This window comes from Desmodus rotundus, chromosome 10 (assembly GCF_022682495.2).
Source record: "Desmodus rotundus isolate HL8 chromosome 10, HLdesRot8A.1, whole genome shotgun sequence".
NCBI classification, from domain to species: Eukaryota; Metazoa; Chordata; class Mammalia; order Chiroptera; family Phyllostomidae; genus Desmodus; species Desmodus rotundus.
In genome coordinates this window covers 11636972-11664666 of record NC_071396.1, presented here as the reverse complement: position 1 = coordinate 11664666, position 27695 = coordinate 11636972, and the positions used below count along the sequence as shown (strand labels likewise).

At 46.3% G+C, this 27695-nt stretch overlaps 1 protein-coding gene across 1 annotated transcript; it reads left to right on the top strand.

Annotated features, from left to right (window-relative positions):
- ACBD3 (acyl-CoA binding domain containing 3) lies at nt 1-27695 on the top strand. The gene is made up of 8 exons (XM_024576020.4): nt 1-352; nt 10590-10731; nt 11369-11509; nt 14098-14256; nt 15921-16095; nt 19997-20183; nt 22290-22574; nt 25866-27695. The coding sequence occupies exons 1-8, from the start codon at nt 67-69 to the stop codon at nt 26075-26077; spliced, it is 1587 nt and encodes a 528-aa protein (XP_024431788.3). The 5' UTR covers nt 1-66; the 3' UTR covers nt 26078-27695.

Sequence of the window (27695 nt, the reverse complement as noted above, 5' to 3'; positions counted from 1 at the left end):
AGAGGTCAGCAGGAAGTCGATACGTGGCCGCCGCCTGTCCCCGCCGAGGAGGCGCAGCAGCCGGAGATGGCGGCGGTGCTGAACGCTGAGCGTCTCGAGGTCTCCGTCGACGGCCTCACGCTAAGCCCGGACCCGGAGGAGCGGCCCGGTGCAGAGGGCGCCCCGCTGCTGCCGCCGCCGCTGCCGCCGCCCTCGCCTCCCGGGGCCGGCCGGGGCCCTGGCGCAGCCGGGAAGCAGCGGGAGCCCGGGGAGGCGGCGGCTGGGGGCGCGGCGGAGGAGGCGCGGTGGCTGGAGCAGCGCTGGGGCTTCGGCCTGGAGGAGCTGTATGGCCTGGCGCTGCGCTTCTTCAAAGGTGAGCCCGACCGGCCCTGCCCCGCCGCCCCTGCCCGGCTGCGGGAGCCCGGCGGGGCTGTGGCTCCCAGGGGGACTGGACCAGTCTTACCCTCGCCGTACCGGGCCGCGCGGCCACCGGAGCAGGGCTCCATTCTTGGAGGTACCTGAAGTTTGTCACTACCAGCTTGGCCACTGGGTCTGGGTCACACCCTTGAGGGGCTTGGAACCTTGGTTTGTCCGAGTCCCGCCTCCCCGAGGTTACCGGGGCATTTTAACCGATTTAGCTTCTAGGGTTTCTGTGAGCCGGGATGTAAGAATGAGTCCTCTCTCTCCCAGAGGATCCCATTCTAGGATTTTTTTTTTTTAACCGTTGCATTCCTTTTTCTGTTTCCTATAGCTTGGCACATCACACCCACCGATTTTTACCCTTTTCCCGTAGTGGAAGAAGTCTTCCCACAGGTTCCTGCATACCTTTTGCAGTCAGAGGAACCATACACTCGAATAGGGTTTGATCTCCTTGCATTGATGTGGCGGAGAGGAGGACGTATTAAGCTAACACATCCCCTTCTGGCTTGTCAAACTCTAAAGGGAAGGGATACCCACTGTGTCCTAGTTAGTTCTAGAAGGTTAAAATTTTACTTTGTAAGCAATGTGCCAAGAGTGAGTTCTCAGAGTAAGATTTAAAAGTGCCCTCTGTGCTTCTCGCAGAATTAATTGTAAAGTGCCTTTTGCCTTAGAGCAAGATTGTGGTGTGTGGGTTTAATTGGGTGATTCACTTGGTCAAATGGTGGTCATACCTGTCACATGATCTTGTCAGTGGGAAAGGCTGCCGAGGGGCCGTTAGTTTGATCCTTAGACATAGTTAGATCTTCTGGGCCAGATGGGCAAGGAGAGACATCAACAAATGCAGCTTTAAAAGTGGTTACTAGGTTCCCTGTGGGTTCCAGAACAGCATGTTTACGACACTTTAACCAGAGGGAGTGTCTTTTGAAGTACATATTCTACCAGCTGAAGTTGAGTAGTTCAATGTAGTGATGCATGCAAACGTTATTTGCTTTTCCTCAAAATACGTTGTGCAAACTAATGGAAGTCTCTCTTTTTTTAATTTTCCAGAACAGTTGATCATTCCGCATTCATTGCACTTTGTGTTAAAAGCTCACCCTTGAAATATTCATCATCACGGCACAGTGAGCCCAGCCCTGCACGCCTTCCCTCGCTTGGGAAAGTAGAAACGACTAATGGGCTTTGGACCACTTGACCCTTGAATTTGGCATTTCCTGTAGTGATGATTTACTGTCACTTAACATAAAATTCTGGTGACTTCTGTATAATTCTTACAACTACATTTTACCATACATTTTTATTCCTGGAACTTATTTTTCCAGATTCAATAAGGTTAAAGTGTATTACAGCAGAAATGTGTAAGAATAGAAAAGAACCAACTTCTAACCCTAGCTTTTGCCACATGACTAACAACAACAACAAAAAAAATGGGTGACTTCATTTTCTGAGCCTGTCTTATTTGAAAGTAGAAGTTAATACCTTCTTTGAAAAATGAAAACACTAAGTAGTGTGCAGTAAACTCAACACTGCTTTGGGGTCAAGAAGCCCTGGATACCGCCTAGACAATTGCCTTTTCCAGATTCATTTTCTGCCCATTTATATATGTGGAGCTGGATTAAATGAAATTTGATGATTCAGATTTAAGATTTCCTGGTCTAAACCTAATATTTTGCTGAGTGGTAGGACTCCTCAGGGAACCTGTAATTTGAGGGTCTAGTTATCAGTGACCTTAGAGGGAAAAGCTACGTTGATAGGTATGGTTCACTCACTTTCTGAGTTAGGCTTTGAAAGCAATATCCAAGTACTTAAAAGGAGAAATAGCAGTGTAGCAATCAAAGCTACTTTATGCATGGATCATTACATAGCTAGCAGTGAAGAGGCTGTTGGTATATGAGATGCCTTTGGGGAAGGGGGGAAGGAAGGACCTAAAAGCAGTAAGAAGAATTATGGGAAGTGGAGTGGGTAATGTGTTGTTGACTTTGGTTTTTGGGGGGTTTTTTTGTTTTTTGTTTTTACTTTTAGAGAGAGGGGAAGGGAGGGAGAAAGAGAGGGAGAGAAACATCAATGTGTGAGATACATTGATCAGTTAGTTGCCTTTCACGCACCCCCTAACTGGGGCCCTGTCCTGCAATCCAGGCATGTGCTCTGATCAGGAATTGAACCAGCCGACCTGGTTCACAGGCTGGCACTGAGTCCACTGAGCCACACCAGCCAGGGCTATGGCTGACTGTGTATTAATTTGTGCATATTTCCCATGTAATATTTGGCATACTTACCAATACATCATTTCGTGGTTTTTTACTAGTGTTTCACAAGAATTAGAAATTACATTATACTTTATCTCCTGCTGTGGAATAAATATGGATCTTGAAAGCATGGATATTTTGCCATTGAAAATTACTTGGGTTGGGAATCAGGAAGCCAGTTTCTCATTCCACTCCTGTCGGAGTACTCATAGGCCATTATGTCTGCCACTTGCCCTTTTAATCTTAGAAAGGTAAAAGTAAAGTAATGGATGAAAATACAAGTAAATGTAAGTCAGCGTTTCACCACCTAAACTTCAGACATTGCTCAGTTTTGTGTGTAAAGTTTCATATTAGGTTAACGACATGAGTGAATAGTAACTTCCCTTTTGCTGGCCTGTAGGAATTCCGAGGCTGGAGGAGTTAAAGACCCAGTGACAACTGCAGGGCACTGTGGAGAATCCGGGGAGCAAATGCCATTCCAGAGGGTGGGGGAGAGGCCAAGAGCCAGGCTCAGGGCCCCGAGGCACACGTGTCTGGGAGATGCAGGTAGGAGGAAGTAGTGTGATGGGGGGGTACAGGGGTAAGCTGTCAGACTCTGGACCCACTGGAATGCCCTTGTAAATAGCCTTTGTGTCAGCACACAGTGAGGGGCCACGGCAGGTTTTTAGAGTGAGGGACAAAGTTGTTCAATTCTCTTCGGGAGACCGAGTTGGTTTTCTTACCTCTGGGTTAAGTATTAAGTCGGTTGGCTTTATGGTAGCCTTCATACTTTTTGGATGCAGTTAACTTGGGGAGTTGTATTTTGGTTTTGATAGTTCGTAGGGTGACTTTTTCGTCCTCCAACACTTTATTGCCTCATCTCATTAAGCTGGTAGATGGTCACATTAACTTAAAATTCCAGGGTAGTAATTGCCCGCAGTTTCTGAGCAGATGCTCACTAAAAGTCTGGGACCGTGCTGAGAGCTGTATACACTGTGTTTTGTTTAATCCTTCACAAGCCCTTCAGTGAGGGTGTTAGCTGGGCTTCTTAGCTGAGGAACGCACCCCAGGCCATTCGGTCATTGTCAGTAAGAGGCAGGGTCGGTCTGGTCTCTGTGATTCCAGACAGGTCTTCCCCCAATAGGAGATGGACAGCAGGTAGGGACCCTGGGTGCTGGTGGTGGTCTCAGGAAGGTATTTTAAAGTTCCTACCCTGTAGCCTTATCACATCTTGGAACTTACTTGATGTACAGGGTCCGGCAGACGTAAGGCCTGCTTGAGTGTGGTTGGTAGGGTAATGATATGAGTGTAATAATTTATAGTTTTAGATTGAACATTTCACCTAAAACATCCTATGGTGTGCTTGAGTGTGATATTGTTAGGTTGCAGAATTACATGCTTCTCATTTTGTAAGAAAAGATTTTGTAGTGAAACAGGGGGCGTTATTGGTACCAGAACCTGTATTTACTTTGAAAACTTTGAGGGCTAATAAAAAGCTTCATTTTGGATTTTACACAAGATCACTTTATTGAGAATTGCTTCAGATGTCTGGAAAAGTAAAGCATGACAGAAGCATCTGCTCTGAATTGTCAGGTAACAGTGCTGTCAGGTTTGAAATAGTCGTAGTGGGGGGGGCGGGGCGGGAATCCCCTCCAAAGGGCGGAAGTGTGTGCCCGGCAGAAACACTGGAATGCGGAGTCCCATTCCTGTGGACACGCTAGTGGACCTCGGGGAGGCCTGCCCTTCGCTAACCCAGCGATTGCTCTTTACTCTCGCAAATTAAAAATGGGCGTGCTTTAATTTCATTGGGGATTAAAGAGTGGTGAGACTCTGGTTGTCTTCCCTTCACCGTAATGCTCTTCCTCATAGACTGTGTGGTTTGGGGTTCCATTCAAATAGGAAAGGTGGGTGCTTTTTTCCCTTTATCTATTCGTTTCCAAAGCAATGAGTGTCCTTAACAGCCTCAAAAAGTGACAGTTTTTTAAATGTCATTTATGTACTCATGCTTTAAACATACTTGATTTTTTTTTTTAGCTCTTACTATTGATGCTCACATTGTAGCATCTTTAGAATGTGGGGGCCTTTTCAAATTGGCTCCTAAGTTCCTTTGACGTGACTAGTCGGTCGCCTTGCATGGCTTCCGCACTATCTGGTGTGATGAGCTGCCCCAGGTGCGTTTGTAGGAGGTGGGCAGGTGCCCCACATGCCCAAGGAGACTTGGTTCCATTTCGTGGGGCGTGACATGTGCCATAACCTGGGTGCTAGGAGCTGGGTGCCCATTGCTGGACTGGTCATTATCTCTAGGCTTTTGCAGCAGGTGGATCTGGGGCGGGGATGCAGAGGGAGTATTTTTGAGGGTGTGATAGGTAGAAGGAAGCTAGCTGAATTTGGAGGAACTTCAGTCTCGGACTCAGTTTCTGCTGTCTTGGCTGTTGATTTCACTTGGTTATATTACTGATAGCAAGGAAGTAGTCATCTGGTTGTGCTGAAACGGTTTCATTTCCTTTTGTCTTCCTTAAACGTAAACATCTACAAGAACTTTCATAAATGGCTCCATTAATGGTTTTTTTCTTTGCCTCAAAAAGTGACATTTATTCAAAGGAGAAAAAAAGGACAAGCTGTCCATCCCTCGGCTCCTGTCCCTCCCCTCCCACTCAGCCCCACAGGCTGGCCCCTGGCTGGGGTGAGTGGCGTGCCAGCCCCGCTCACATGAGGTCAGCAACGTTGAGGGGCATCTCCTTGATGGAGGTGTTGCAGAGGGTTTCGATGTCTCCCAGAGCCTTCTTGTCCTCTTCTGTCACCATATTACTAGCCACACCCTTGGAGCCAGAACGTCCACCCTGACCGAATCTGTGGTCATTGTTGATGACTAAAGAAACCCGCTGCACATCAGCGCCCCTGCGGCAACAAGAGGACGACTTCAGCGCCAGCGCGCGAGAAGAGGGCGCAGTCCGTCCAGAAGGAACCTGGAACTTAACGTGTAGGCGCCAAAGGAAGGCGAAGGGAATGACACGTGACCCTCTGCCCTGAAAAGCTGAGGCATGCCGGACTTTATTCCAAGTTGCTACTTTCCCCCATTAGTGTTTTAAAATACTGTACAGCTGTAATTTATTCTTTGGTAACATATATAATTAGTGTATGCTTCCTGGACTTAAGTGGCAGCCTTAGGTAATTTCAAGTTTAATTGTTACCGTGGAATATCTATTAAATTTTGAGCTTATTTTCCCCCTTCTTTCCTTATTGTCTTCCCCTTTAGACGTAGTGTATGCTAGTGTAGGAGGATGTACAAACCTCAGGGACGCGTGTAAGAAAGAAAATCATAGCCACCAACAGTAGTGATGCTTCACAAACATCTGATTTTTTAGTTTGCTAGGTTATATTCAGTTTGAGCTGAACTAAAATTTTCCTTTGAAGGCTGTATTCCAGGATATGTTTGTGTGTGTGTTTAATGTAAACGATTTTAACATTTGCCAGAGGCCTCCCATTCATTTACCGGGCAGGCAGAAAAACGCTCCTATTGTAAGCGGATAGCTTGCGGCACTTTCCCAAAGCGAGCACACTCGGTGACCGCCCCCTAGAAGGACGCCGTGTTTACTGTTAGCGGTCACTAACGTGAGGGCGGCTCTGGCTCAGCCTGTAGGGGTCAAGCTCGGGGTCAGCAGCGCCTAAGGTGCTTTTTCCCAGCCCTGCCACTAGTTATTTAAGCGCAGTGTTGTCAGGGTTGTAAGAAATTCCATCTGTGAACTCAGCAGAGTGCCTGGCGACTGGTGTTCTGCGTCTGCGGCTGAAGAGATTGCTGAACTTTATTAGGGAGCGTGTTGGCTCCATGGGGGCAGAAAGTGAACTTTTCGTTGAGCACTCTGTACACATGGGTGGTGTCCAGTGTTTTTATGTTCAAGGACGCAGTAATGCTGCGTTGCTTTACACTTTCTCGCAAGTAATATAAGAATTTCAGTTGTGTTTTTTCTCAGCCCGGTATGGGGGAGATGTGGTTTCAATTTTAATATTTCTAAAAGATGGATTCTACTCAGAATGTAGGCCCTGTGAGGCAACAGTGTGGTGAGGGCCATGGGGTGGCATTACGGTCCCTAGGATGGGGTGGGGGGAGTTTGCTCCCTCTGCACAGCTCACACAGCCGCTGGATAGGGCTTCTGGCTGCAGCGCCGTCCCGTAGGGCAGAGACAGGCGGAGCTCACTGGGAGAGCCACTTGTGCAGTAGGGGAGTTAGGTCCCTGCCCTCCGAGTCGAGCGGGCTGCTGTTCAGCCACTGTCTGCTCTGCGGGCGCTATACCAGGACTTTGGGCCCTCTTATTTCCAACCCGCACAGGAGCTGCCAAGAGAAGTTAGTTTCCCTGCTTCACTGATAGCAGCACTGAGGCTTGGGAAGGTGGCATCCTCTGTCCAAGTTACGTAGTTAGTGCAGAGCAGAGCTAGGGGGTAGGAGGTGGGAGCGGAAAGGCTGTGGACGTGCAGCCTAGGAAGTAGAGAACTCGGGCAGACACAGTGGGTGTCGTGAGGTCCAATCTGATGGCGTGTTTTCTTTGATGCTGAGGACTAGGAATGGTCGGTCCTGTAGCTAGAAGGGAGAGGGATGAACTCAGAGTGAAGGAGTCAACCCACAGCTCCCTGACGATGGCGTGAGCTGCGCTGGGACTGCAAACTGCCATCTCCAGGAAGTGTTCGGGCACAGGGTAGCAGTTATTAGGCGGGCGCTGATTCCTTTTGTGTATCTGCTGCAGGTTTGGGGGGGGTGGTTATTGTGGGGCTTACATAAAATATTTTATGGTTCTGCCAATTTAAGCTCATAATTGCCACAGCATACAGAAATTCTATACTTTTGTATCTCCCTCCCTCCCATTTTAGGTTAGTTATTGATGTTACCGTTTACATCTTGTTTATATTGTATATCCAATAACAAGTTACTGGAGCTTTGGTTGTACAATTCAGTCCCCTGTCTTTAACATATTTTCCAGCCCATACATTTTATGGCTTTCATTTCATCAAATACAGGCTAGATGGGACATTGAAATAATTTGTTAACATCCTTTACTTCCAGACAGAAGGAGAAAATACTATTTCTCCGTAAACTTACTCTAGCAATTAAGGTGTGAGACTAATAACCTTGTGTATGATTGATTTCAGATGTAAGAGACTTAATTTTCATCTTTCAGGCCTTTGGGCTTGGTCACTGTGGTTATAATACTCTGTTAGATTATATATGCTGTGTTATTAGGGCTGTAAATTTAACTACTTATGACTTGAATGAGAACAAAATCTATTGTAGAAGCCATTTCTATTTTTAATTGCTTGGGAAAATGTGTTTTGTCTATTGTATTGGTTTTCTGTTGCTCCTGTAACAAATTACCAGAAATTTAAGTGCCTTAAAACACCACCCCTGTCGTATTTTGGAGGTCAGTTCAAAATGGGTCTCACTGGGTTAAAAAGGGGGGAAGGTCGGCAGAGCCGTGTCCCTTCCAGGGGCGATAGGAAGGAATCGGTTGCCTTGGCTTTTCCAGCTTCTAGAGGCCCCGGGCATGCTGTGGCTCATGGCGTCTCCAGAGGTAGCAAGTGGCATGACGTCCTCAAGTTTCCCTCGGACCCTTGCTCTGTTCCCGTTTGTAAGGGTCCATGGGATTGTGTTGGGCCCACGTGGGTCGTCCGGGATAAGGTCAGCTGCGGTCTTAATTCCCCTTTCCGTGTCTTCTGACATTCCACAGGTTTGGCCACGGGATGTAGACATCTTTGAGGGATTGGTGTTATGCCTGCCACGCGTGTCATAGTATTTTAAGAACTGATTACTGAAATTCAGTGTATTATGAATCTACTCATTAGACCTTTTTAAAAATGGAAAGCAAAGCAATTTAAAAAGTCAAGTTGCACCATAAAATTAAAAATTAAAAATAACCATCCCATATATCTGGGGAAAGGAGGGTGGGGGAAGCTGCTTACCACTTGCTAGGGAAACCCTCTGTTTCGTTTCTGTTTCAGTCCTGCCTTTTCCTCCCAGCCTGGTATCCTCCCGCCTGGAGCACCTGGGACTCATGTTCTCTAGTGCACACCTAGGCCTCTGCTGAAGTCCAGCAAGGTAGCCGTCTGCCTGCTGGGATGGCCAGGCAGAGCGGGGGCAGGGGGCTGGAGAACCTGCTTCTTAGATTTGGATTTACTTTGTTTTGTTTTGTTTATTTTGTCCGTTAGCTTGCGCATATAAGTGAGATCATGTAGTACTTGTCTTTCTTTGACTGGCTTATTTCACTTAGCACCATACTCTCCAGGTTCATCCATGCTGTTGCAAAAGATAGAATTTCCTTCTTTTTTACCACCAAGTAGAATTCCATTGTGTAAATGTATAACAGCTTTCTTGTCTATCTGCTCATCTACCCATGGGCTACTTGGGCCGCTTCCAGATCTTGGCTGTTGTAAATAACACCGCAGTGAACATAGGGGTGCGTATATCCTTTCGAATTAGTGTTTTGGGTTCCTTCAGATATAATCCCAGCAGTGGAATTGCTGGGTCATAAGGCAGGTCCATTTTTAATTTTTCGAGATCACTCCATACTGCTTTCCACTGTGGCTGCACCAGTCTGCATTCCCACCAACAGTGCACCAGGGTTCCCTTTTCTCCACACCCTCACCAGCACTTGTTGTTTGTTGATTTATTGATGACGGCCATTCTGACAGGTATGAAGTGATATCTCATTGTGGTTTTAATTTGCATTTCTCTGATAATTTAGTGACAAGAGCATCTTTTCATATGTCTCTTGGCCATCTGTATGTCCTCCTTGGAGAAATGTCTATTCAGATCCTCTGCCCATTTTTAAATTGGATTGTTTGGGGGGTTTTGTGGTTGACACTACATTTGAATGTTGGTAGTTAGGTCTTTCCAGGTCCAGCTGACTTCACTCTTAGTTGCCCTTGGAAACCTGTCAGATCTAGCCGTAACGTGAAGGAAGGAAAAGGATCAAGTGGTTATCATTATTAATAATGCCTGTTGCCTTACTCTGCTGATGAGTCAGAGAGCGTTGTGGTTCTGCATCTAGGCAGTGTCTGAAGTGAGGTGTAAACCCAGGCTGTCTGATGCCAAAGCCACTCCTGCCACATCCTACGGCCTCAGTGGGATGGATGTGTTTTGAATCTGGCCTTTCGAAGTATATGTATGGTCATATTGAAAGGGATTGATACTAAGCTGTTTTTCAAAAAAACTTTTTTACCTTGGCTGGTGTGGCTCAGTTGGTTAGAACATCCTCCCATAAATCAAACGGTTGTGGGTTTGGTCCCCATTTGGGGTATGTGTGAGAGGCAACCAATCTATTTGTCTCTCTCTCTCTCCCTCCCTCCCTCCCTTCCCCTCTCTCTAAAATCAATAAGCATGACCTTGGGTGAGGAGTAAAAAAAATGTATAAAAAAACTTTTAAAAACGGTTGTTGAACATGCTTTGTATGTGTAAAAGATGTCAGTGTTACACTTTGTGTGTGTGTGCCTGACTGTAGCTTGACTATTGGGTTCTCTGTAGTAGCTGTAACATAAGTGTTGGCACTTGGCTTCGTTGTTTTTTATTAATTCAGCATAAAGTCTATTAAAATTTACTATTTGGTGCCCTGGCTGGTGTAGCTCAGTGGATCGAGCTCAGGCTGTGAACCAAAGGTTGCTGGTTCGATTCCCAGTCAGGCCACATGCCTGGGTTGCAGTGGGGGCCATGTGAGAGGCAACCACACATTGATGTTTCTCTCCCTCCATTTCTCCCTCCCTTCCCCTCTCTCTAAAAATAAATAAATAAAATCTTTAAAAAATATATATGTTTCTAAAAAATAAAAATGAAATTTACTATTTGGAAAAAAATCTCACCGTAATAGTGTTTATATCTGTCCCAGGCAGTTTGTGACACCTGATAGCAAAACTTCAGGATACAGTGCTGAAAATTATTTATTTTTCCAGTACTAATTATTTTCTTGGTGTTTTTATCTCTTACAGAAAAAGATGGCAAAGCATTTCATCCAACCTACGAAGAAAAACTGAAGCTTGTGGCGCTGCATAAGCAGGTTCTCATGGGCCCATACAATCCAGACACTTGTCCTGAGGTTGGATTCTTTGACGTGCTGGGGAATGACAGGAGGTAACTGCGCTTGCTGTGTAACTAGTTTAGTGCGATTACTGTTGAAAATGGTACAACATAAACCGGTTAAGATGTAAATCGCTGGTTCATTAGCTTAGAACTGAAACAAACATTTTTGCTTGCAGCTTCTGGAGTCTTCAGATGTTATCTGTTTTTGGCTTGGAGATGTTTATGGCTAAATATTGTGGAAGAAGCTTACTCATCTGGTTATGAACCTAAGACAAGTACAGCTTCATTTGATTTCTCCTCATAATATTTAAAGCAGCCATTTAAAATACATAGTAATTGATTCCCATATTGGGGCACAGAGAGCTGTGACAAAAAGAATACATTGACTGTTTTTTCCAACTAAGGCTGAAATATAAGTAAAACAACTTAGATATGCTTTTGCTAGTATGGAAATTATCAGCAATGCAGTTACATTGTTGTTTATGAAGTACGTTTGGATTGTACCTGTGTACCTAATTTAGTAAATCGGTACGTGCTTGTTGAAACTTGACATTCTGAGCCTTTTCTTTATACTAGAATTATTCTTTATTTTAGTAATGACTGAGAATTGTTCATATTCAGGTTTCAGTTAAGTCCAGTTCTCATTCTGTTAGGAAGAGGAGGTAACTTTCGGTGTTCTTCTTTGCAGGAGGGAATGGGCAGCCCTGGGAAACATGTCCAAAGAGGATGCCATGGTGGAGTTTGTCAGGCTTCTAACTAGGTGCTGCCATCTCTTCTCAACATATGTTGCATCCCACAAAATAGAGAAGGAAGAGCAAGAAAAAAAAAGGTGAAGTTTGAGGGCACGAAACTCTATGTCCTTGTACAGCCCAATATACTGATGCTTTGCTTTATGGAGTGTTCTCGATCCGGTGTCTAACTTCCCTTGGATACCCAGTGATGGCAATTGCTCAGACTTCCCGATGTGAGCAGGTATTTGTGAGTTTGGGGAAGAGGGGGCTTGCCGCCTCAGTTCAGCTGTAGCTTTAAGAGGAACCACCCATCCATTATGCAGCATTTCTTTTGTGTCATTACACTAAACTTTTTAAAAGATTTATGTATTTTTAGAGGGGGGGAAGGGAGGGAGAAAGAGACAGAAACATCAATGTGTGGTTGTCTCTTACGCGCCCCCTACTGGGGACCTGGTGGGCAACCATGGCATGTGCCCTGGCTGGGACTCGAACCTGCGACCCTTTGGTTTGCAGCCAGCACTCATTCCGCCGAACCACACCAGCCAGGACTCATTTCACTAAATTTTTGAACAAGCATCATAAAGTCTACCACCACCCTCTCCTCCTTATCTTCTGGTCTAACACACCTTTGGTGGATGTCTCTCTTGAGTTTCTAGAATATTCATACTTTGGATCATGGTTATCAGCTGTGCTACATGTCAGGCCTATAGAATTCCATACTGGCTCTGGCTTCCAGATAGCTTATTCGCTATTTCCAGGGGCCGGCGGGGGAAGGGGGCACAGAATGCACTGTTTGTGTTTATGGGATTCTCTGTCATGATTGTGGACGCAGCAGAATTGTAGTTAGCACCATATTTATCTAGAGGTTATATCTTCAATAACTTTGACTTTAAATTTTCTACATAAGGAAAATGTTGCTATAAAACCTATTTTTTCTCAGATTATATTACACTTTAGAAACAGCTGGTTCTCTGGTTTCTCACATGAACCTGAATGAAAGTAATATGTGAGAAGAGAAAATAGCCTGGTAGTGAGGGAGCAGCCAGAAGTCCTGGAAAGCAGACAGGACAACCCGAAAGCGCGTCGGTCAGCGCCCGTTTAACGAGAGGGCGACGCCTCCATCACTGTGTTAGGGCACAGGCAGCTTCCGTGTGTGTGGTTACAACAGACCAGTGGGTATAATTGGTTCCTGTTTCAGAGGCTAGGAAGTAGCTTAATACATTTTCTTTCCTTTTTTTTTTCAATGAGCACGTTTCAGTAGTAAACGTACTGAATTTTTAGGAAGTAGCTTAGTACATTTCCGAAGCTTGTTTTTATCCAGAGGAGGAGTTTCGATTTCTGTAAGCATGGAATGGGGTTTCTTTACCGGAAAACTGCCCACGTGCTGCCGCCCGTTGTGTGGTGCTGCGGCACGGCGAGGGGCAGCTCTCGCGTCTCCGGAAGCATGCTCTTTACGGTCCTTTTTAAGGAGACGTTGATAGTTAAGTTACTATTCAACATAGAAAACTGCACTTTTCCTTTTAAAAATATACTTTTTCATGAGATGATGTCCACCTTGAATTCTTTTAAAGCATTTAAAGACTGGACTTCCTCTCTCCTAAAGCTTAAGCACTGGCTTGTGGAGCAGCTGGCCCTCTGTACCCGCTGTGAAACGTTAAAAGTAGGCCGCGTTATGACTGCATTTTGCATCTGGGCTGGAGTTCAGGTGTCGATGACTTGGCAGGAGTCAGGGAAGAAAAGGGGGGTGAGGCAGACAGTGCTCATGGTAGGACCAAGGAACAGTGTCTTTTCTGAGACTCTTCAGAAACCTGCTCTTCCATCCCGCCTGTGGCCTCCGGGCCTCCGCCCCACTCTGACCGGTACTGTTCCTGGCGCCGGAGTCGGTTCTCCCTGGGAAAGGGGCTGCGGGCTAGGGGAGAGCTGGGTACGGGCTGCTCCATGATTACCGAGTGTTCTTCTCTTTCTTAAACCAAAAGCTTTACAATTATGTTTAATTTCAGAAATAATACACAAATATATGCAATAGCAATTATTTCCATATATGAGGCACACACTTAAACCTTCCTTCTCACCTTACCATTACTCTCACCCTTCTCTCCATAGAGAATAATTGACAGATTTAAGGTCTATCTTTGTAGCCCTTTCTCTGTGTACTTCCCTGCTTGTTTTATTATACAGATGTGTTCAATGTCTTTACACACTAGGCCGTTCGTTCTAGCCTGCCTTTATGGCTGCTTGGCGTTTCAGGATGGGTTACTCATTTCTCCCCAAGTACATGACTGCTTGTGCTTTCCGGCACCGTGCTAAGCCCTGAAAACGTAGAGGTGTGAGGTAGGCCGTCCCCGCCCTTATCGCTCCACTTTAGTCGCAGTCACAGCAAGTAGTGTGAGGGGAAAGCTAGCGGTGCCTGAGCATGGATGAGAGGCTCGGGTACATCATCGCGACTGGCGGAGTGTCCTCCTGAAGGCGCCTTTCTCCGTGGCTGTGCAGCAGTGATTGTTGTTGCTGGGGCCACGCACATCATGTGATCGACTCCGTAGGATGAGCGTGTGCATTTCAGATTTCGATATTGCTACCTAGTTCTCCAAAAAAGTTGTGTCAACTTTCACTGTAAAACAAAGTCTGAAGTTATTTTTAAACAGGGTTCTTTGTATAGGGCTCATTCTCTCTGTCCTGTGCTTCGTAGGAAGGAGGAGGAGGAGCGAAGGCGGCGTGAAGAGGAAGAAAGAGAGCGTCTGCAGAAGGAGGAGGAGAGACGCAGGAGAGAAGAAGAAGAGAGGCTCCGACGGGAGGAAGCGGAGAGGAGGCGGCTGGAGGAGGAGAGGCTTCGGCTGGAGCAGCAGAAGTAAGCTCGCTGCGTGGCTCACGTGTATGAGTGAGAGGTGGGCCACCATGCTGCGGGGACTGACGTTTTATCATTGTGCGCCTTCAAATGATGGCGTGATTTGTGTGACTGGCAGAAAGACCAGCATTAGCTACTCACCATTTACGCCCATGATGTTACCAAAGGGGGCTGCCCGCATCTTGAGCATCATTTGGTTGCAGAAAGAGGAGTAAATGCATTGGAAGGGTTTTGGATGTGCTCCCAGAACCCAGGGACTAGGACAGAAGCAGAGCATATCACTTGCTCCCCATCTCGGGGTCGACATGATCTCGTCTTTGCCTTTAGTCTTCTGTTCTCTGCACGTTGTCTGTCTCTGCTTTGGCCCACACATGCTAGTCCGTCCTGGATGTAGGTGTTTTTTGTTGTCATTCACCTGACAGACTGGTTGGAATCCGAGAGACCCAGTTTCAAGTTCCCGGGACAGGGAATCTGGTTGGGCTCTCCTGCGTTGGGTGTCCTCTGGTGGAGGACTTCGGAGCTGAAACCATTTCCTGTGAGGGCTGTGAGGGCGGTCGTCTCAGGGGCTTCTTCAAGGGGGCGCTCTGGGCCCCAGGAGGAAGGGACTGGCACCCGTGAAACACTGTGGGAAGAAGGCCTGGGACCGTCAGGGGGGCAAGGCATGTGGGTTAGACCGGAGCACGCTGATTTCTCCTCATTATTTCTGAGTCGCTCCTCAGGAAAGCTTCAGCCCCCCCCCAGGGCCTCATCCTACTTGGGAGAGAAACCAGGAACGCTGCTCCTGCGGGGGTGGGCCCAGTGCCTGGTTCCATTTGGGAGTTTGTGAGACTTCGCTTTGTCGTTTGCCTATTAATAGATGGCTTTGAGGTCTTTGTTCAGTTGGTCATATAACTCAAGCACGTGGTTCCTCTGTGACAAAAAGTAAGAGAGACTCGTATAGTCCACAGAAGGTAGTGCCTTTGATAGAGCACAGTGTGTGCAGGTGCTATTTTCATCGTGCCTTTCTCAGGCAGGCCTAAAATTGAGTGCTGAGCACCCTCGCGTTCTCATCAGCTTCCCTGATCCTTACCAGGGCCGCCTGGTAACATCTTCAGGCTACTCATCTGCCTCTTGCTGCTTTTCACGTATGGAGGTAGAGAAGCCCCGGTCAGCAGCTGAGTGCCACAGGCGACAGCCCCTCCTCTCACCGCGTCCTGGTTAGAGTCGGCAGGCTGGAGCCAGGCTGCCTAGCTTCAGTCCTGGCTCTGACGTCCATCTACTGGCAGGGCATCTCTGGCAAGTGACCGCATCTCCATGTCCTCCCCTGTGCAGCCTGCCTATGAGGGCCACTGGAGAGCGGGCGGGTCAGGACAGCGAAGCGCCTTGAGCACTGCCCAGCACATCGTCAGGGCACAGAAGGGCTCGCAGATGTGATGGCGACAGTGGTCAGGACGGTGGTGTGCTCTTTATCCCCTCTCTGCAGCTCATTCTCCTTGGAAACTCTCAGTAAAGTTATTAGAGACCAAGCTTATTAAGTCTGTCTTCTGGGCCTGGGGCACATGCTGATCAGCATACATTACTAGCTTTATCATTTTCAAGAGTCATACATGAGAAAAATAAGTAAGAAGGACACTTTATCTCGTCGCGACCCATCTCCTGCAGTCAGACGAGTGCGTGTGTGTTTCCAGGCAGCAGATAATGGCGGCTCTGAACTCGCAGACGGCCGTGCAGTTCCAGCAGTACGCGGCCCAGCAGTACCCGGGGAACTACGAGCAGCAGCAGATTCTCATCCGCCAGCTGCAGGAGCAGCACTATCAGCAGTACATGCAGCAGTTGTATCAAGTCCAGCTCGCACAGCAGCAGGTATGCCAGCCAGCCGGCCCAGCGCCCGGCCTCAGCGAGGGTTTCAGTTTCCTTGGAACCCGAGCTCTTTTTTAGCAGTTGCTGATGAATTTTGCATTAGCCTGTCAGGTATAGAGTAACTTTCAGGTGACCTGTATTAGGGGAAACGTCAGTGTCGTACTGACAGTTACGAAAGAAAATGTGCGATCCTAAAGCAGCAGGTGATGTGGCTGTTACTACATTGTCCCAGGTGTGGTCGGGAGTTGTGTGGACCGAGTGTCCCTCCAGTGAGTCTGAAGTCGATTCTTACAGTGGTCCTGGCAGCAGGAGGACTCGGGTGACGAGGGACGTCCTTCGGGCAGGGCACTGTCGCCGGCCCGGACAGCTTCCACTGGGAGGACCCCGGCCCCCAAAGCGATCAGCTGGCTCTGCAGATCGGGGTCGGGTCCACCTTGACCTCCGTGTTAAGTGCAGGAGCTGCACAGCACTCCCCCACCACGCGAGGGCGGCCTCCCTCCATCTCCCGCCCCAAGCAGTGTGCTGCTGCTGTGAGTGGGCGGTTTGGGGACAAGAACGTGCAGCCAGATCGGGTGACCCTGGCTTCTCTCCTGCCTTGGCCGTTATCTGGTCTGAGCTCAGACAAGTTCCCTACTGCTCTGATTTTCCTGCCTGTCTCCCAGTCCGTTGGGAGGGATGTGACATCCTGGTCGTGTCCTGTTGTCCTCACAGGACCATCGGAGGGGTAAAATGAGGAAGCAGCTCCTCTGCGAACGGGGTTTCTGCCTTTGGAAGGTAGCTCCTTTTGCCATCTTTGGTGCATCTTGCAGAGGCATGAAATGCCTCTTTAAACTTGACCTGGCTGAGTTTTACTAAAATAATTTTTATTTATAAAGTAGTTAACATCTGTCAAACACCCAAGTGAAGGAAAGTGTTACCTTATAGTTGCTCAACATTTCTTGTTAGATGAAGTAATCTTTGTTGTTTTCCAAGCTATTTAAATTCCTTGAAAATTAATATCTTTTGTTTGTTTTAATTTTTTTAGATTTTATTTATATTTTTTTTAAAGAGAGGGGAAGGAAGGAGAAAGAGAGGGAGAGAAACATCAATGTGTGGTTGCCCCTCACATGCCCCCAACTGGGAACCCGGCCCGCAATCCAGGCTTGTGCTCTGACTGGGAATTGAACCGGCAACCCTTTGGTTCTCAGGCCGGCGCTCAATCCACTGAGCCACACCAGCCAGGGTTGAAAATTAATATTCTTACTTCAAATACCTTTTCCCCTGAGTCTTTTACATTAAGAAGCACTGCAGGGTTAGAGTAATCCATGAGAAGAGGAAAAAGATGTCAGCCCAGAGCTTATTCAGGACAGGGTGGTGTTTTTGAAGGATTTCTTTTCTGTACTCTAAGGCCTGTTTATACGTTAGCATCATCACTCCCTTTTTTCTGCTTCTTTGATGGGCATTGAGATGATTTTTTTTTAATAAGATAGCTCTCACACATTCCTATTTATTGGTTGCCATCACTTAACAAAAACAAAGTCAGTCAAGGAGGGCAAAACCGCCAGGCGGTGAGGGACAAATACCATATGATCTCACCTTTAACTGGAACATACTCCGCAAAAGGATAAAGCAAGCAAAATATAACCAGAGACATAGAAATTAAGAACAATTTGACAGTAACCAGAGGGAAGGTGGGAGGGGATGAGGGGAAGGGTTTTCAGGAACTACTGTGAGGGACACATGGACAAAACTGGGGGTGGGAGGGAGTGGTTGGGGGAAAATGCAGACAACTGTAATTGAACAACAATAAAATAATTATTAAGAAAAAAGGAGTGCAAAACCAAGAAGCTTTGGGACATAACTGGAAAGCCAGAGTTTAGATTGCAGTGCTCAGCCTCAGTTTATCAAATCTCTGGAAAGAGAAGGAAAGGGGCTGGAAAAAGAACAAAAGGAACTTCAGCCCCATGAAGTATTAATTTTTATATAAATACTGAGCAAAATGACAAAATGCAAACATTTGTTAACTTGAGGGTATAGTTACGTAGGTATTTGTTACATTGTTCCTTGTACCTTTCCATGCTTTTAAAAACTTCCCAGAGTAGGAAAGAAAGCTGATATGTGTGAGTAACTACAGTCTGCGAGTGGTATGTAATCGTGCACATCCACGGGCAGTGGGGTCCCAGGGAAAGGAGGCTCTGCTAGAGCTTCAGGAAAGGTGGTCGGGGAGGGGCCGTCTCACTGGACCGACTCATCACCAACAGAAATGCTTGTTCTGCTTCCCTGTCATTGCCCACAGTGCAGTGAATATTCTCAGTGTGCTGACTTGTTTGGGTTGTATGCACTTTTTCTGGAAGCTGGTGCTCTTTCTAGAAAACTCACATGAAAATTACTGAGAATCTAGGCCTTGGAAAAGGTATTTTAAAATCTTCAGTGTGCTACTAGCCTGCACTGGCAACAAAGAGACGTGTTGCTGTTTAAGTAATTGGTTTGTAAATGGTAAGTTAAATAAAATGTGTATACAGATATGCCAAGATATGTCATTATCCCTAAACCATGAGATTATAAAGGCGTTTTTCCATATGTATATATTTTTACTGTTGTAAACAGGCTCGCTTATACTTAAAGAGTTAGACTTGAATGCCCAGCTACACAGCAGTAGAGTGGATAAATGAATTTTGTACTTTCACAATGGAATATTCTGCAGTAAAGCAAACAAACAAAATGCAATTATTTGTAATCCCGTAGGTGAAATGTCACAAAAATAATGTTGAGTGAAAGAAGCCAGACACAAGAAAGAGCCTATGTTGTATAATCCCATCTATATAAAGTTCAAAGACAGGCAAAGATGCCTATAGTGTTGTAAGTCAGAATAGCTGTTATGCGGGGGGTGGGGGAGCAGGCGTGGAAAAGGACACCAAGGACAGTTCTGGAAAGTAGATAACGTCTTGATCTGGGTGTTGGTTACATGGGTATGTTTGATTTATGAAAAATGATCAAGCTGTACATTTACGATTTGTATCCTTTTCATTTATGTATAATTCAATTTAAAGTTCCCCCCAAAGTTACTGAGGGTATTAGGGTTATTTCAGTATTTCTAGTAATACTAATATCTATTATCATCTTTGAGATAAGAGAGGAATATCCCAAAATAATTGTCCTTTGAGTTTAAGATGTTTTTACTCCCATTTTGATTTCATGAATACACATATTTTAATTATAATTATGTAAACAGTGATGAACTTTCATTGAGAAAGTATTTTGACCTCAAGATCCATTTTATAAGCCTATTTAATTCTTAGGTCGATATTTTAACATGATTAACAGTTTTCAATTTGATCGTGGTAAGAATTTTTCTGTCTGTAGTTTACAGTGAAGTTTAATTTATTGGTTATTTTTGTCCATATTGGAATAATTGTCCATATTTGGTTTATTGGTTTCTTTGGGGGCCAATATCAGATTTTACCAATTACAGCCTTTGCCTTTGTGAATTTTCTTCTGTGGCCATTTATTTCTACCAAGTTTCATTTTCCTGATTCAAATTTTATATACCTGAATTTTATCAAGATCTTCTCTATGAATTTTAGGAACAAATGTTACTGGGTTCAGTTTTTGCCCTTAATAATTTTATTTTGAGTTGATTATTTCTACGTACTTAATTTTTCTTTGTTAGTTTTTCTATCCTCAGATAACAAAAATGTGATTCTCAATTACAGTTTTTCATCCATGTTGATTTTTTCATCACTTTTAGCTGTGGATTCTGTTAAGTCCATTAGGGATAGGATAAAAACTGAAGAAGTGTATTAGTAATTTCTTACAGCAGAATGCTTGGGTAGGGTAAAAACACGCATCAGAATGCAATCCAGGGCCGATGTCTCATTTGTTAGCCTCCCTGGTCAGTGTGTCTTCACTGTTTCTTTACTTGCAGGCCGCGTTACAGAAACAACAGGAAGTAGCAGTAGCTGGGGCTGCTTTGCCTACGTCGTCAAAAGTGAATGCAGCCGCACCAAGTGATGTGATGCCAGTGAACGGACAGGCCAAACCCCACACTGACAGCTCTGAAAAAGAGCCTGAACCCGAAGCTGCAGAAGAAGCCCTGGAGAATGGACCAAAAGGTATGACGTCCCGATGGCGTGATTCAGACTCCATGAAGGCAGAAATCAGGAGGTCAGGTGAACTGCCTCTGAGAGCAGTTACAGCTTTGCGAGGGCTGAATGCATTTTCACTCTTTGCGGTCTGACTCTGATGCTTCTGGTGACCCGATAGAATAGTGCAGGAGAGCAAATCAGATGTCCTTCGGACACCTTGGGTTGTCTTACTGCGTATACACGCCGGTTATCTGTCACTATGTGACAGATCGCACCCAAATTTTGCAGCTTAAAATAATAGTGAACTTTTACGTCCCGCACTTTCTGTGGGTCAGAATTCAGGAACAGCTTAGCTGAGTGCTGGTGGTCCTGGTCGCTTATGCAGTTGAGCTTGCATTTGAGGTGTTGGCTGGGACTGTAGTCACATGAACGCTTGACTAGGACTAGAGGCTCTGCTTCCAGAAGGGTTTCCTCAGCTGACCAGCAGGATGGGGTGGGCTCTTGGCAGGAGGTCTCGGTTCCTTGCCTGGTGAAGCCTCTCTGTAGAGCTGCTGAAGTGTCCTCAACACAGTGGCTGGCTCCCCTCCAAGCATAGGATCTAAAAGTGAGTGAAGCTGCCCTGGCTGGTGTGACTGAGTGGATTGAGTGTCAGCCTGCAAACCAAAGGGTTGCCGGTTCGATTCCCAGTCTGGGCACATGGCTGGGTTGTGGGCCAGGTTCCCAGTGGGGGGTGCACAAGAGGCGACCACCCAGTGATGTTTCTCTCCCTCCCTTCCTCTCTCTCTGAAAATAAATAAAATCTTTAAAAAACAAGTGAACAAAGCTGAAGTGGCTTTGTTCTTTTATGCCAGCTTTGGAAGCCACACAGCAACATTGCCGCTGCATTCTGCGAGTCACACAGGCCAACCTTAATACATTTGGGGGGTGACTTTGCGAGAACATGAGCACCCGGAGGCAAGGATTCCGGGGGGCCGTCTTGGAGGCTGGCTACCATACACTGCAGTATGTTTTTTGAGACTAAAGTGCCATGTTACCCAGAAAGATAACTTAGCATTTTCAGAGGTCTCCTGGTTTCTTATGGGCAACTTAGTCATTCATTCAACAACTGGTTGGACACGTTCCGTCCGTGTGCTCGCAGTCGGGCGGTGAGGTGGAGTAACCCACATAAACGTAAATCGTGGCCGTGGTGAGTGAGTCCTTTGGTGGAGAGGGAGGTATCTTGTGGTTTGAGAGCGTGTGATTTTGGGGATGTGACCTCTCGTCAGAGAGGTCAGTCACCAGAGGCTGTCCTGGGAAAGGGTCACTTGAACTGAGAAATCTGAAGCAAGAGCAAGAGTCAACTCAGGAAGAGGGAAGAGAAGAGCATTTCAGTGACAGTGATGGGGTAGGGGTTTCAGATCCTTGTCTTTTTAGAACAAGTAACAGAGGATAGTTTCAGAAAAGACCTTGAAATGCCTTGACTTACACTCCCCCACCCCCCTTTTTCCTATTAACAGTTGTGAATAGTTTCAAATGAATCTTTGTCAAAAGCTCTGTGACTTGACTGGAAAATCCATTGAGTAGTCTGGTGCACATGGATGCTGCTCAGTCACAAGACTTTCCTCCTCTTTGCCGAGCCCCTAGCAGCTCCATCCTGCCCGAGTTTTTCTGTCTCTTTGAGTTCCTTTAGAACAGCTGCTAGAACCGTGGGGTACTGAGAGGTCAAGGCCTCCTTTCAACAGAGAGACCGAAGTCGGAGCCCAGCTCTCTTTGTCCACAGGCAAAAGTGAATTTATTTCTAAGTCTAGGTCTTTCTACTTTGCTATGGATAGGATGAAAACTGGTAAAGCTCCAGTTAGGAGGTGTCCAGGGTCATTCTTAGATCCCCACATGTAATTAGAATGTTAAGAAAAAGCACTTCTAAGATTATGGATCACTTGTCTGACTTGAAGTGGTATGGTGACCTCTGAATACTGGAGACGTTACTCGGTGTGGTTCCCTGCAGGCTTTCATGTTTCTCCGAGTCCATGATCTGGGGAAGACCGTGTTGTACTTGGTGCCCAAGTTCAGCTGAGCAGGTGGTTCTGTGCAAGTATTGCTGCCCACAGGTGAAGACTCATCCTCTGTAGCTTTTGTAATTCCTGTTGTCTTTAGAATCTCTTCCAGTAATAGCAGCTCCATCCATGTGGACGCGGCCCCAGATCAAAGACTTTAAAGAGAAGATTCGGCAGGACGCGGATTCCGTGATTACGGTGGGCCGAGGAGAAGTGGTCACTGTCCGAGTACCCACCCACGAAGAAGGGTCCTATCTCTTCTGGGAGTTCGCCACAGACAGTTATGACATTGGGTTTGGGGTGTACTTCGAGTGGACAGATTCCCCCAACACTGCTGTCAGCGTGCACGTCAGTGAGTCCAGCGATGACGACGAGGAGGAGGAAGGTGGGGACGTCGGTCCACGTTCGGTAGCTGCTGGGTTGTGTGTCGGCGAAAATGGCAGCAGTCAGAGGGCAGCCAGCCTGACCGCTGACCTGTTAGCACTTCACAGGCAGGGGTCACGCCCGTCATTGGTGGGATCTGGGGCTGGAAGGGCTTTGAGGGAGACAAGCCTCCTGTAGGGGACTGATGCCTGAACTTGAACTTTCTGAATGCCAGGATCTGTATAGCCGTGTATTTTCTGCTTTCTGAATATTTCTTCCAGCCCTGTGTGTGTGAAAAGCTAAGTGTGCAAGGTCATTTTGAAAAATTTTAAAGGAGAAAGTAAGAAATTCTGCCAACTTTGGAATTTATCTAAATTCTACTCTTGTTAGCTTTTTAGGTCATTATTCTAAATTTTTTAAATGTAAATACAGAAACACACTGGAACATCCTACCTAAAAAAAAATTTTTTTCACTCTTCTCTATTTTACTAAAATGTAATTTTTTATTTTCTCTTAGTAGACAAAATTGTTTTCAAGGAGAGTATAAACTGCCTTGGTCTAGGAAGTAGGTTATAACATGTATAGCTTTATTAATTGAGAAGATGGTCTCCTTAACATTGTTAGCTAGAGAATTAGAACTCAGGACTTGTAGCCCCTGTACCTGGGAAGCACTTAAACGTCTGTGGCCGTGGTTGCCAGTAACCGGGAAGGCAGGCCTGATGGAGAGAAGGGCCGGACACCCTCTCAGTTCTGGGAACTTGCTCTCAGGCAACTCGTGAACAGGCTGCTTGCTCCTGAGGAGGGCTGGGAGGTTACATTGGGCTGAATTTAAAGAGGGAGTCAGCTGTCGGAGGGAGGAGGCTAAATGCTCGGCCCGCTTCGGAGATACACGGTACAGTCGCATTGCCACACCACGCTACAGCCGGGCCCACATGGGTACGCGGGCCACGGTCATCTAGGAGCTGCATTGTCTTACGTGGCATTTTGTTTCCAGCGGCCTCTATTTCTGAGTACCAGTGGCAAGGTAAAGCATTGTCCACACACCCTACTGACCAAACCAGAGGGGAAAAAATACAGGAGTGGAAAAACAAAAAGGTGAGAGGGAGACCCCAGCTGAGCAGGGGCCCCTCTGCACCATCAGGACCAGGGACTGGGCTGGGCTGGCGTTTCTCGTGCATCACGGGGCTCGTTAAAACCAGACTGCTTGCCAGTGTCTGGAAGGAGAGTTTGTGCGCGTGAGCGCAAATTATTGTGCTTGCAAAGAGCTTCGTGACTCACATAGGAGAATTCTCTGTTCAGAAGTAGGTGGTGTGTTTCTCCTGGCTTGCCTGCTGGAGATCCTCTAAAAGGAGGTTACTTCCTAGCCTGAGCCCTCGGCTGTTACCATTTCTGGGTTATGGTTATGGCTGTCAGGGGGAGCCCTGGTGGAAGGGGCTGGAGTCCAGGACTGGTCTAGAGGGAAGAGCCCTGCCCTCCTGAACCCATAACACCCCCCAAATGGAAGATGGCTTGTCTGTCCTTGTGCTGTTTTGAACCTAAAGACAATTTGCAGCCAAAACTAACCCATTAAAACCTCTTTTAACAGTAACCACAATGAGCATTTATTGCTCCTGAGAAGTGTTTGCTAGGAGTGAGCACAACTTTCTCTCGTTGGGAGATGTAGCTCACCGACCGCGTAGGTCCACATGCATTGGCCTCCTTATCGAGGCCGCGGGCCACTGCGTCTTACCCATGTTGTGTGTTTTGTGGGGGTCCTTTCAGCTCAGGAACATGGAAGAGGAGTCCAGTGTTTTTGTTTGCTGCTGTGGTTTTTTCCCCATGAGGTCTCGAAAGACAGAGGGGTTGGTTTGCTCTGAAGGAGCGTGGGTGGATGGTAACCCACCCTCCTCCTGTGACTCCCCATGGTCTGTCTTGCTTCCAGATTCTGAGTCTTCGCTTAAATTGATGAGGCATTGTTCATCTATCCTAGGAACCTCGAGTTTTACAGATTTTGAACAAAAATTGGACCTTGAACTAATGGACCAGTAATCAGTTGCGTGGAAGTCCTCGTAGGCAGTAGTGGGCATTTTGAACGGCTGTGTGTGTGTCATCTGTGCATGAAGGGCGTGAGATTTTCAGTGCTGCTGTGATCACGCAGGTCTGATTTGGGCCTATTTATAAGTGTCATCTGCTTTTTTAAACAAACTTTTATTTGAGAATAGCTTTAGACTTATGAGAAAAGTTGCAAAGACAATCATGGAGTTCCCGTGTGACACCCCCACCTTCTCCTCCCCTGCACCCAGTTTCCCCCGTTGTTAATACCTGACGTCGTACTGTGGTCCATGTGTCGTAACTAATGAACCAGTGACACAGCAGCATTTGTAGTTTTTGCCTAACGTTCCAGGATCCCATCCAGGGTGCACATTACGTGTAGTTCATTATCATAGCACCTTCAGCTCCTCCAAACTCTGAGAGTCTGTCGAGCTTCCCTCGTTGAAACCCCTGGCAGTACCACTGACAACCATCACACAGCCAACAACTAACCCAGTCACCAGCAAGCTCTGCCACGTTACAACCCTGAAAGTCTTTTTTCTTCCATGCTGAACATTCCCTTGACCTGTTTCCCTTGAGGCTGTTTCTATTTAATATTTTCTCATTCCTGTAGGTTTCTAGGGGTATTTTTTCCCCTAACCTTATATCATAACAGTTCAGAAAACTGTTAACTGGGGCAAACCTGGAATCAGAGCTCATATTTTTGTCACTGAGCTCGTCCCTAGGTTACACAGGCCCAGTGAAAATAATTGAATTTTTAGAGTGTCTCTGAATGCCTACCTCTCTCATGTGTTTTTCTCATTTTACTCCTTATGTTTAAGGTAAGTAGAAAATAGCAGTCCTCGTAGGTTGTTCCCTTCCGCCCTAAAACAGAGGACTTCCAGACTGTTGAGGAGGGCAGGGGGGATTTCGGTGGTCTTGCTCAGGTAAACGAGAGTATTCCTTCGGGAGGAGTCGGGAACTGAATGGATGTGGAAGGAGAAAGTGGGGCTCAGAAATCATAGCAGTGGTCAGAGAGCAGAGAGAGGGGCTGCAGCCGCATCCACCACCAGATGTTCACCCCCGGGCTCCCAGGGCCCAGGGGTGCTTGGCGCACAGCAGCGGCTCAGGTGTGTGAGCAAGTGAGCTAACCGCCCAAGCAACGTGCGCTTGAGTGCAGTAAGGCGTAGGATGGGTCAAGTGAGTTTCTTACGAGAAGTTTCCGAAAGGATGGAGTTTCAGTGCTTGGTGCAGTGTGGTTTCCCTAGGTCTGTCCATGACTTGTCTCTGTTCTTTCTCGCAGAAAACGCCAGTAGTGAAGAGAAAGCCAAAAAGAACGCCAACAAGCCTCTGCTGGATGAGATTGTGCCTGTGTACCGACGGGACTGTCATGAAGAAGTGTACGCTGGCAGCCACCAATACCCAGGGAGAGGAGTCTACCTCCTCAAGTTTGACAACTCCTACTCTTTGTGGAGGTCAAAATCAGTCTACTACAGAGTCTATTATACTAGATAAAGCTGTTACTGCAGAGTCTGGCGTCTAGGGTTGGGCAGAAGATGGCGTTTAATTTGGAAGTTTCTTTTGACTTTGGTGGAGCATTGCAGTCGGCGTTTACCCACTGGTTGTGGTCCGATGGGTTGTGAACTCTCGTGGGGAACCAGGCTTTCCTTGAGACTCTTTAGCATTAATCCTTTGGGGTTACAGGGGTTCCTCAGACTCATCCAGCCCTTGGGTGCTGACCAACAGAGTCACTAGTGGATGCTGAAGTAAAATGAGCTACATGTTAAATCTTTCAAGTCTCCAGAATAAACATCCCAAGGTCGGCCCCAGCTGGCTGATGGTTAGTCCGTTGCTCCCTGCTTGCGGTGTTTAGGAGAGCTCACGGTTACAGGGCCCTCTTGTTTTGAAAACCCGATGTTACAGTCTACACGAGGTGCAGCTGACATTGAAGATCCCCACTTCTAAAACTTAAAAACTTGAGACCTCATGGATTACAATAGGAAAAAAAAATATTGCCTCAATTTAATCTGGTTGTGAATGACCCAGAATGTTTTTTGCTTTGGGTTATAGCTATTTAGTTCAGAGTTATGTTACAGAGAGTTATTTTCTGAGATAATCTTAAATAGAATGTCCAAACCTGGTTGAAGTATCACTATGCCTAGAACACCTCAGACATCCGTGTAAGCAAACCTCCACAAGCTTGCGGTCCTTTTCTCTTCGTTTGATATTTATGCTACCAGTAGCGAAGCAAAATCCACTCACTTTTGTCTTGATTTGGCCTCATAGAGCATCTCAAATTGAAACTTTTCTACACAAGCGTATAGTTAGGGATTTTGTAAACGCAAATTGCCACCTATTGGGTAAAAATACACAAAGTCATTTAAATACAATTCAGTGTGTGGAGAACAGCGTTGCACTAATGTGGAAATCACTGCCAGAGACGGTCCGTTTTTAATGCTACTCCTTAGACACCAACCCTAGCCGGTTCCCGTTCGGAATTGCTTCCTGGAGAGAATTGGAAATGCGTATGCCCATGCTTAAATTTTTTATAGCTTTAATCTGTATTATGTCTTTATTGATGGGAAGAGGTGCACCTTTGTTTTCTTTACTGAAAACAGATATGGGTTAATTAATTGCCTCAAATACGTGTAAGTGATTGACTAGTCTAGAGATTCTTGTTTTCAAAAGGGAGGGTAGTACAGGTAGAAAATGACAACAATGGCAATACACACGTATGTTGTTACTATATGTCGTTACTGAAATACGTAGATTTTTGAAGTTTCGAATCATCACTTCTCGTAGGAGGGCTTCCCTGATTAGCTGCAGTGTCTACAGTTCACTACTTAAGGACGGGGCTGTTTGTTTGGTGTGCCGCATTTCTGTTTTTTAATACCTGGTTTTGTACATACCTAACTCTGTTCTCTCTTGTTTAGAAACTGGATTATTTTTCCTAAGAAGTGCTTAATCTGTGTTTTTTTAATTTTGATTCCGTAGTCTCAGCTCACGGGCGTCCACACTGTACGGCAGAGCACTTGTCAGGCTGTCCCTCGGGGAGACCACAGGGTTCGGCACCTCCTGGCTTTTTTTTTTTTAAATACTGTATTTAAAATGTAAAATAAACTTTTAAAAAGCA

Bases quoted from the DNA above. Each gene is read 5' to 3' on its own strand.
- ACBD3 (XM_024576020.4), top strand. From the start codon at position 67: ATGGCGGCGGTGCTGAACGCTGAGCGTCTCGAGGTCTCCGTCGACGGC. The intron at 353-10,589 runs GTGAGCCCGACC...TATCTCTTACAG, and splicing joins GGCGCTGCGCTTCTTCAAAG to AAAAAGATGGCAAAGCATTT. The intron at 22,575-25,865 runs GTGGGGACGTCG...TCTTTCTCGCAG, and splicing joins TGACGACGAGGAGGAGGAAG to AAAACGCCAGTAGTGAAGAG.